The sequence below is a fragment of the Cynoglossus semilaevis genome, chromosome 8, assembly GCF_000523025.1.
Source record: "Cynoglossus semilaevis isolate Cse_v1.0 chromosome 8, Cse_v1.0, whole genome shotgun sequence".
Taxonomy (NCBI): Eukaryota; Metazoa; Chordata; class Actinopteri; order Pleuronectiformes; family Cynoglossidae; genus Cynoglossus; species Cynoglossus semilaevis.
Genome location: NC_024314.1, coordinates 17,268,105 through 17,278,521, shown reverse-complemented (window position 1 = coordinate 17,278,521; position 10,417 = coordinate 17,268,105). Strand labels below are relative to the sequence as shown.

Below are 10,417 nucleotides of genomic sequence, written 5' to 3'. Positions count from 1 at the left end.
GAGCATTGAAAAAAATGAGGAGCAAAAAAACAGAAGAGAATAGAGCAGAAAATCTGAAAGAGGTGGAAGAAAATGAGGAGAAAAAAAGGATGATAAAGAACTCCAAAATGAGTAAGAAGAGGTATAAGAGAAAAGAAACGATACTAAAATTATCTTTAAATTCATTCCAAACTCAAATGGAACAACTGTATTTAAAAAGTTGATGATAATTTTTTTATATTTATTTTTTATATACCTGAAATCAGGAACTCTATTCTTACCTTTGCTGTTGCTGCTGCTGCTGGTTTTGTTTTTTTCTGTGTTTGTTGCTGCAAACAATGAATTTCCACAACCCATGTTTTCCGAAAACAGGAGATTAAAATAATGAGAAAAAGCAACGCAGATAGAAAAAAATTTAATAAATCCTTGGCTTAAATTCCCTTTTCATTCCCTCTCTGCTGTCACTGTGAGTCTGGAGATGAGATTTAACTCCAGAGAATCAAAACAGGGAAAAGGAGGGAGCAAGAAACAGGCACCACCTTCTCATTCTCTTTCTCCTCCTCCTCCGCCACCTTCCATATGAATGTCTTGGTCTCATTCAGGTAAATGTTTGTTTATACTTCACTGTCACTTTTCTACCCTGATTAATTGTGAGCTTGTGTTACTTTTTTTTTGGAATAATTATTAGTTAGTTTCCTTTTTCTAGAGTTGGTGTGAAGTGGATACTAAATCACTGGACTGTGATGTGAACCTTCATCCTGCCATAACTGCGTTTCTGTGAGTAAAAGAACAATTTAAATATATATAATAAATACATGCAGAAAAAAACACACCACATAACTTAATTTTGCTCTTTATTTTTAATTAATTTTCCTTCACATAGAAAATTGGTGAACAGAATGACCATAGGGCAGACTGAAGAATAGGACAAAATTATGCAGTAGTGAGGTTTCAAGTAAAGTGAGCAAAACTAACTATTAAGACAGTGTTATTCTTGATTAAATTAATTCACCAAACTAACATTGTATTCTGTTGAACGGGCTTTAAATAAAGTAGTTAACGAGACTATAAACTTCGCCTGGAACTATTAAAGCCAGTGACGTCACCTCTCGGTGGCTAAAGCTGCTAAGGTGTATGTAGCAATAGCAGCTAAGCTATGGCGGCCGTATTTCCTTTTCCTTTTATACAGTACACTTTTTTCTGACCTAATATTTAAACAGTCTATACAGTATTCAATGTCAACAGAGCAGACAATTATAAAAATCTGATATTCGGTACATGTTTACCAAAGGCCACTGCATGAAAGAAGAAATGCACATCGACAGTTGTGGTTAGTTTACAAAACGACTCGTCCACCAACTTCACATTATATGTGATGTACGGCTTATGTCACCAGGTGAGTTGATTGAGCCATTGTAATGTTTTCACCGGTTGTACCAGCGCTACTTCGTGAATTTGAGTCGTTTCATAATAAAAAAATAACTGGAAAAAGTACGTAAAATTAATTAATCAGCTATATTTTAAGAATCCAACTTTTGACATTTTGCCACTAGGTGGCATTTTATCCTAGGTTATTACATCAGCTCAACTGAGCTTTTAAAAAAATCATTTATCATTAATGAAATTAAAAAAAAACTTTTTAAGCCTTATAATATCTTTTAAAACAATTAACTATTTTAATTCTTACTTGAATTATGAATAAAATTATGATAACATTAATAATTTGTACTGAGTAGGTTCAAAATATATCCAACACAATATACAAATATCCATAAGAAAAATGTATAAAAATATTTGCACATGTAATAAATAAAAAAGTACGTTAGAATAAGCGCATGTTAATAATAAATGTAGTTCTCATTTCTGTACAGCACAACTTCTGCCACCAGGTGGTATCAAAGTACTTTTTAGATCAAGAACAAAATAACTTGGCTATATACATTATAACCAATGTAGATTCTGAAACAGTGAGTACAAATCTTTAAATATAACGAGTGTGATATTCCGATAGTATTAATTTAGTAAAACATTATTATGTGTAGTTTACTCAGTGTGCTACTACAGTCAATAAGAATCACATTTAAGTAATTACTTAGAGTAAATTAATTGTTTGAAATGCATAAAAATTAGTTGAAAAATACATCAAACATCATTACATTTAATATCATATTTTTTGTTTAAATCAAACTTAAACAATTTCAAATTATATCCTGTTAAGATTGAAGAAGACTCAAAAGTTTCACCCAGCATCTCGAGTTGTGCAACAAAACCAAGGATATTTATATGTATACTTCAATTCAACCTTTTGGTTCAGGTAGTTTTTGGTAAAATATGATATATAATATGCAATGTATACTTTTTAATATAAGTTTTTTTTATGTCAGGAACACAGACACATAAAGAAACTTCATCTTATCAACTGTCACCTACTTCAGGTAACATTAGAAAACAAAAATATTTTACAAGTTGTGGACCAGAGATTCCCATCTACAAAGAAATGTCTGTAAATACAGGTAAAACCAAACCTTTGCATCTCAAAAATTAGCATAGCCTAATGGAATCCTGTCCATTATTGGTGCTTTCTCGGGGGGAAATTTTGTTTGGATTCAGCTCCAACTTCATTATAGGAATAATATTTTAAAATTATATTTTTAACTATGTCATTCCAGGATTAGCCTTGTTCATGCTGTTAGCCCTAAAAAATAGAAGAGTTAGCTAGCTAAAATTGTGCAAACATAGCTTTAAGAGAGGCGCAACCTGGTAGCTGTGAGAAGAGTTAGCTGTTAACCTGAAGGGCATCATGAAAGGAGAAGGACAAAATCTTCCTAAAAAGAACAGGAATCTTTCCAGGTTTTTACAATTACTGCATAAGAAAATATTACCTACTTTTGGCACAGAAAGTATTCTCCAATAAACATTCGGAGAGTGTCCAAATCGTACTTTTTCCAACATATTTTACTATTGTCTCTAAATGTTAGCCAAAAATCTTAGGTTGTTAGCTCTGAGACACAAAGTTACAAACATGTCTTTAAAGGGTTTTGGACCAGAGTTCACTGTTCTAAAGTAGCCGTAAAACTGTTACATCCAAATGGAATGCAGACTTTTTTTCTATCCCTGTGCCTTTTTCAACGAAAGATTTTCCAGCTCTAACCTGTTTACAAGGTTACAGACGTGGGTGTTTTTCTTAGAGACAGACGTGTCCTTAAAATGTGTCTTCAGAATCTTCCCTTGGTCCGGTGTAAAGGGGTCGTCTGACCAGACGTGTTTTGAACATCAGGCTGCCTCAGCACATCATGGATTGCACAGCTGCTACTAAAGCGAGCAACATACTGAGTTCTGTCCATGCATGCACGACAAGAGTTCCACTTGAGTCGACACCTGTTGTGTAGTTACAGGTTGGGGTGGGGCTAACTCTGGAGGTAGTAGCTTGTGTGGCGTTATCTACGGCCCGTCGTAAATGAAAGTCGTGTTTCATAGCCGTGTAGTGATTGGGACCATATGGGACTTCAAGTGTCTCCGTTAAAACCTGGTGACCAGGATACCTAACCTGTCAATGAAAAAAATAAAGAGTGTAAAAGCAGTGATGTAATTCTACCACTAGAGGGCAACATACCACAGATTGAGTGATTTTTTTTTACTGTAAAACTGTAGTTTCCAGGAAGCAGCAATCTGTAGTATTCGCCATGTCGGTCAGTTCTGAAAGGACACAAGTTTGTGCGACCCTCCACCTCTACTATTGCGTCCCGCACTGCATGCCCAGATGAATCAAACACTTGACCTTTGACACCTGAAACATAAACAGATGTAAACTTGTTGACAGCTATGTTATTGATGACTCTGGACATAGGAAATCACCCCCACACCCTCCAAACACACACCCTCACGTGGAGATCCGTAAAGAAAATCATATACTAACCAAGATGCACCTGCTTGATGAAGGCAAGCAGGGACTTTCTGTTCTCCGTCCACATAACAGGAAGTTGTGACACAGGAGGAAACTTGCAACAGGACACCTCCAGAGTTATCTCCAAACACTGAGCCCAGATATAGTTATAGTCCTGCATTCCACCTGGACACACACAGTCTCATAGATTTAGGACTTGTAAATTTACGACTTTTCTTGTGACTTACGACTCTGACTATTTTTGTGCAAAGTTACCACTTTATTCTCTTCCATCCATTCATTTTCATCCGCTTATCTGTTACCGGGTCGCGGGGGCAACAGTCTCCATGACCACCACCCAAATCACACTGCACCGTACCAACCCTCCCTGAACCTTCCTGCAGGTGGTGAGTCCACTGGAAGATGTATGACTTTAATCTTAAAATTGTATTTATTATTTTTTTAATTAAATTATAATACAATTTTAATTTCTCTATTCTCAATGTGGCCCTAATACTCCATCGTAAATAATAAATGCAGTTCAGGAGTAATCATTTTTGGAAGAGTTTTTTGGTAAGCTTTGACACATTCAAATTACAGAGTATTCTTTAGTTTTATATATATATATATATATATATATATATAAGCATATCGGCCCTTTGTGTTGGACAACTAAGTAAAGAGTCCAGCATGTAGGTCAGGGGTCACCAACTATATTTGTCGAAGGGCCAGAATTTGTCTGGACAGACGACTCGGTGGCTGGACACTCAAATAAAATAAAATAAAAATCGCATTTTTGTCTAATGGAATATAAATAGTGATAAATGGTTGGGATTACTGATAGTTGTTTAAGTCTCAGTTGTTGTTTTTTTAAATATCTTTTTCTCTCTTTGATCCTCAGTTTCGGAATCCAGTCGCGGGCCAGATTTGACCGTACAGTGGATTTGCCCTAGAGCCGCCAGTTGATGGTCAATGATGTAGAGAATAAACCTCCCAATATTCCACCACACGGAATCTAATAATAACCTGAAAGAGGATACCACTGGTAACCGTTTGTGATGCCGTCTGGGAAAGTCAAACCGTCGTTGCAAACGTCACCCCGGTGCATGGAGCCATGGTTCTGGGAGTAGACTTTTGCCAGGTGAACAAAGACGTCGTCATCTGGTGCCACGCTGGAGCGATGTACCTGCTCACTGCCTGGAGACAAAAGAAATTTGCATAAAGGAAATGGAAGAAAGCTCAAAGTGAATTTTACTTCTTCAAAGTCCACAAAGAACATCAGTGATTCCAGCTCAGAGAGACCAAGCAGTGGTGCTGCATTGTTTGCCTGCGTGAGTCCAAAAGGAAACGTGGGTGAGTCATGATTTCCTCTTTAACTGTTATTGTTTTCTCCTCCTCTTCCTCTTCCTCACTGCTTACATCTGCTAATGCACAGCAACATAAACAACAGGCGATGATTTATTTCTCTTCCATAAACTGACTCCCTCTACACTGACACTCCTAGATTATTATTAGGTTCACAGCATGGGAAACTCTTACGTCAATGTATCGACGCAATAATATTCCTACATTTCGGTGAATTTAGGCTAAACACACGAAAGTGACTTGACTGGCTTGACAAGGTGTTAGTTCATCCCCAGATATTTTGTGAACGCAGTGTTTAAGATCATTTGTTCTGATTTTTGTCAATGACACAAAACCACCACAAGAGGCTGTAGCGAGCCAGCATCTTCTGTGTTACTTGTGATCTACAATCACTCATTTCCTGTGGCGATGTTTACACGACTGTGATACGACTACTAAGACTACGGATGCAGAAAATTCAACATTTAATCAAAGTCTCTAAATTGGGTAAATTAGCCCCTCTAGCAAAGTCAGAAGTCAGAACTAGCCTGGCTTCCGCCATCGTTGTATTTGTGTGCCGTTGAGCAAAGGTGGCTGATTCGAATGATTACAGACAGGCAGGGAGGGCCGCATCTCTTTGTATAAGAGTTTACCTCCATTGCTGTTGTCATAGGGGTAACTGGCAACCAGAGCTCCTCCATGAAGGTTCGCAGAGAGTACGAAAGTCTCTGTCTGCAACCAGCCAATCACAGCCCGGACCTTAAACAAAAATGCATAAAACTGTTTATTTCACTGCTAAAATTGGGGCTCGATGAGTTTCTTTTCAAATGCTAACATCGGAAATCTTCTTCAACCTCGGCCTCCCTCTCCTTCTCGGTGAGCTGCCGTTGATTTTTAGGCCCAGCAAAGGCGTCAGGAAAGTTCCTGTTCAGGTCCACGCCATTAGAGTTGTACCTAATTAGAGCGAGATGGCCCAGTTAGATTAGAACTGTGGAAATCAAATGGGGCAGGAAGTCAGCATTTTACCATGACTAATTATACCGAGGAATCCACTTTGGAATTGATACGCACATTGTGTGTATAAGGTGCCCTAATAAAAACATGTATAATTAGTATAATTATAAATCACATTTTGTGTCTTTGTAATTGCGATACGTGTCTAGTCTGGTTTCTTCTTATCTTGTGTTTTGGGTGTTACCGCATGACATTGTTTAGTCTAGTCTTCAAGTGTGTGTGTCCTTTCTTCTTGTCCTTGTGACAAACACCCCACGGTAATATTTGACAGAGGCTCAGAATAATAGGGAAACTGAGCTGAACTTTGAGACAAGAGTTGAGTAGTAGTAGAACTAGTCAAAAATGTTAAAAATGTAGAAAGATAGCTAAACCTAAAACAAGAATATGTACGCTTAAATACCCAAAAGCACAACCATAGGTTAGCATAACCACCTGAACTGGTAGGTAAAGGTTACCCACAGTTAATAATATGGATCTTAAATATCTTAACCTTCGCTAAACTTTGTAAATGAACAAAAGCTCCTTTTACACATTGGCAAAAAAACAATGTTTGCCAAAAAACATATCCATTCAAAGGAAGCTTGACGTCTGCTCGAAAAATAAATAAAATTGTCAAAACTGTTGTTATAGAACTTTAAGCTAAGTTTAAACAGATCTATATTTGGTTTAGATTTTTAAACAACTGTGAATGTCAATAATGTTTTTCAGAATTTTCTGACATCGCCATCCGACATTTGTAAAGAACAATGCGTGTGTGTGTGTGTACCTGCCCTGACTGTATTGACAGTGCGTCCTCGCCTCATCGAATCCATCAGGATTCATTGTTGGCAGCACGTGAATGCGTGTGCTGTTCAGTAGCTGCACAGACCAGGATTCTCCGGAGCGATAACCTTGTACCAGTTCATCAGCGAGATGCAGAAGGAGCTCACGGCCCAGAACCTGTGCACACAAACACCCCTTCTCTTGAGCACTAATCCAAATCTTAACCTTAAGCTTTTTCTGGCACTTACTCTAATCCTAACTATATGTATATGTGTATATATATATGTATATGTATATATGTATGTATATGTATATATATGTATATATGTACTGTATATGTATATATATGTATATATGTACTGTATATGTATATGTATATGTGTGTATATATATGTATATGTATATATGTACTGTATATGTATATGTATATATGTACTGTATATGTATATGTATATGTGTGTATATATATGTATATGTGTATATATGTGTATATATATATGTATATGTATATATGTATGTATATGTATATGTGTATATATATATGTATGTGTATATATGTATATGTATATATCTATATGTGTATATATATGTATATATGTACTGTATATGTATATGTATATATGTACTGTATATGTATATATATGTACATATATGTACAGGTTCAAGATAACGTTTAGAGTTAGAATTAGGTATATGTACTATATATATGTACCCAACAATCCTTTAGTTATCTTTAATACAAGGTAGAGTCGATACACAAGTTGGTATTGGAAAACAATGCCAATTAAAAATGTTTTTGTTTCACCAAAGCCCCTCTAGCTTAAAATGCCACCTTAACGTCCAGGCGGTATAAAAACATCTAAGTAGTCTGTATAAAGCGCAAAAACCCAACACAAATGAAAGAAACAAAGTGTAGCATAATATAATGTTTGCGTACAACCGGTGAATGTAAACAAAGCTGTCAAGAAATGGTGACGCAACCATGAAACGCCATAGGTCGAGGACCGTCATAAACCGAGGTGTATATATACTGACCTAGCAGTCATCAGACTTCGCTGAAGTGATGGCGGTGATTGTTACCTCAGCCCTCACTTCAGCCTGAGTCTGTTTTTTTTTGTCTGACTGCTCAACAGGATGGAGGATGGGAAAAAGAGACAAACTGAATGAATGAGTAAATGAATGAATGGGAGATTGAATGGGTGTCTCAGGAGTAAGAAAGAGAGAAGGGTGGGAAATGTAAATGGGTGTGTTGTTAGGACTACATACGTACCTCTGTAGGCACACACACACACACACACACACGTCATGACATGCTTTGCCTCAGGCTCTATTTTCATCTGTTTTGCCTTTTTTGTCGTGACACAAACACACACCCATCTGTCTGTCTGTTCTTGTCTCTCTCTCTCTCCGTCTCTCTCACACACACACACTTCTGATATGGATACTTGCACTAACAAAGATCAGGTTTACGTCTGGGTTTGTGTCCAAACTTTAATGCATCTGAGGAAGACCAAAGTTTGTACCTAAATCAAAGTTATCAAAAAGCCACCTGAGGAGGCGCTGTGTCCCTGAACACACTAATGTCTCCTGATAGATTCCATCTTCATTTGTTCAGTTGGAAAGCACCATCGGCGTCAAAGCTCTGCTCTCTTTCTGTTCAGCTGGTTGTGTTAACTATGAAGAAAGTTTGATTTTGTTCATGTTCGTATTTTAATATTTTTGTTTTCTCTCTTTATTTAATTGATATATTTCTGCTCTCTATTGTTTACTGGAAAGCTGGTTTGTAACTAAAGAGTGTTATGCAAACAGTTTATTTTTATCAATATTATTTTTTATTCATTACATTTATTCTATCTATTGTTTTATTCATATATTATCATTGTGTCAAGACTGTTTGTTTGATACAAAGAGTTGTGTTTCCATTTAGATTGAAATAGCTAAAGACAACAGGAGGTCCTCGGTTTATGATGTCCTCGACTTGCGATGTTTCGGACTTACCTCACCATCTCCCATGGGGACTAGTTGGCCAGCGGAGTCGATCAGTACATTGTCACGCAGTGCTATACACAAAACATGGCTTTGTTTTGCCGGTTTTACGTCACACATACGATTGCGCTACATTTGCTTTCTTTCATTTGCGTTGTTTCTTTGGGTACTTTTTGTCCTTCATTACGGCTCCCAAGCTAAGTCAGACTCTCCTGATGTTTTTATGTCCTAGACCAGTGGTTCTCAAACTTGGTGGAGTACCACCATGATGACCAACATTAGAATACAGCATCATAGACCTTCCCTGTTAGCTTCCACCACAGGAGAGAGGTTTATAGATGTTTAAATGTTGTATTAATTGTATTAATTGTACATGGTCTTTTTCAGATTCAATTGAAAATGTAAATGTGAAAATATGAATTTTCACACGTACCACTAGAGAGTGCTCGTACCACAGTTTGAGAACCACTGTCCTAGATTATAATGTTATCACTGTGTTAGTGTAGGTGATTGACATAGGTACTAATGTGAGTTTCGACTTACGGCTAAAATCAAGTTACGATGCATTGGGGGAATTTAAAGAAGTGTCGGTACTCCGCGGCGGCAAGTATGTAACTGAAAATACTAGTATGCAGCTTTAACTTTAAATTAAATGAATAGGAAACAGGACGTGACTTCTATAGCTATGAGACTTGACAGCAAGGAGGCGGCAGGCTAGCCGAAGTTATTAAAGTTATGTCCTGTCAACGTCGTCAAGAGGACATCAAGTGACAGTGTTACCATGGATACGGTTAGTTAGTTTGTCTTAAAGACTTCATGGCATGTGAGAGATTTAATGGAGCTACTCCAACAAAGACATTTACAGGTTCCTTTACCAGTTAAATAACCCATACATTATAATAATATACAGGCATAATTAAAGCTGTCTGGTATCAAATATCCCAGGGTCAGGGTTAAATGTGGGAAAAAGAGTGTCAGCGATACACGGTTACGGCTGATGGTTTCACCTCAGCGAGTCCGTGTGAAAGTCAGGCTAAATGGCCCTAAATAGACGGACCACGCTTGAACACACACACACATACACATGCAGGTGCAGTGGGGGAACTGGACAAGGTGCAGTGTCCTACAGAGATCCTTGTCTGACCATGTGGGAAATGTCATCCCTATTGTATGGAGTTTAAAGTGGGAGGAGATTTATTATGGTAGTTTATCTGCTCAAGTGCAGAAAACAAAATATTTGATGAAGTACGAATGTGGAAATCTCACTGCTCCAAACAACAGCGTTGATGTTTATGGCTAGAAAATGCTTATTTTAGCCTGAAAAATAATGAAAATATTGGATTTTTTTTTCTTCCATACCGCAAAAACCCACGATAGAGCGAAAAATCTGCAATACAAAATTACATTTTGTATTGCAGATTTTTCGCAAGACAAATTTTAAAAACCCCG

The 10,417-nt window shown here is 37.2% G+C and overlaps 2 protein-coding genes and 1 long non-coding RNA gene across 5 annotated transcripts in view; 2 read left to right on the top strand and 1 right to left on the bottom strand.

Moving 5' to 3' along the window:
• Nucleotides 1-6: 6 nt before the first annotated feature.
• Nucleotides 7-4,899, top strand: LOC112487277 (uncharacterized). The gene is made up of 3 exons (XR_003050222.1): nucleotides 7-581; nucleotides 686-756; nucleotides 4,764-4,899. It is a non-coding gene; the product is annotated as an uncharacterized LOC112487277 (long non-coding RNA).
• Nucleotides 2,124-10,417, bottom strand: part of cpm (carboxypeptidase M) — a 15,865-nt gene continuing 7,571 nt past the window's right edge. Inside the window, exons 4-10 of the mRNA XM_008315351.3 lie at nucleotides 6,987-7,159; nucleotides 6,061-6,160; nucleotides 5,860-5,965; nucleotides 4,889-5,059; nucleotides 3,896-4,048; nucleotides 3,618-3,766; nucleotides 2,124-3,526 (exon numbers count right to left, since the gene is read on the bottom strand). Of these exons, the coding sequence (XP_008313573.1) occupies nucleotides 3,263-3,526; nucleotides 3,618-3,766; nucleotides 3,896-4,048; nucleotides 4,889-5,059; nucleotides 5,860-5,965; nucleotides 6,061-6,160; nucleotides 6,987-7,159 (1,116 nt within the window). The 3' untranslated portion in view covers nucleotides 2,124-3,262. The remainder of the gene's footprint in view (nucleotides 3,527-3,617; nucleotides 3,767-3,895; nucleotides 4,049-4,888; nucleotides 5,060-5,859; nucleotides 5,966-6,060; nucleotides 6,161-6,986; nucleotides 7,160-10,417) is intronic.
• The window catches only part of LOC103382540 (NACHT, LRR and PYD domains-containing protein 3-like), a 26,396-nt gene continuing 21,037 nt past the window's right edge, over nucleotides 5,059-10,417 (top strand). For all 3 annotated transcript variants that reach the window (XM_025057242.1, XM_008315364.3, XM_025057241.1), the window contains exon 1: nucleotides 5,059-5,215. The gene's annotated coding sequence lies outside the window, so the exon portion shown is untranslated. The remainder of the gene's footprint in view (nucleotides 5,216-10,417) is intronic.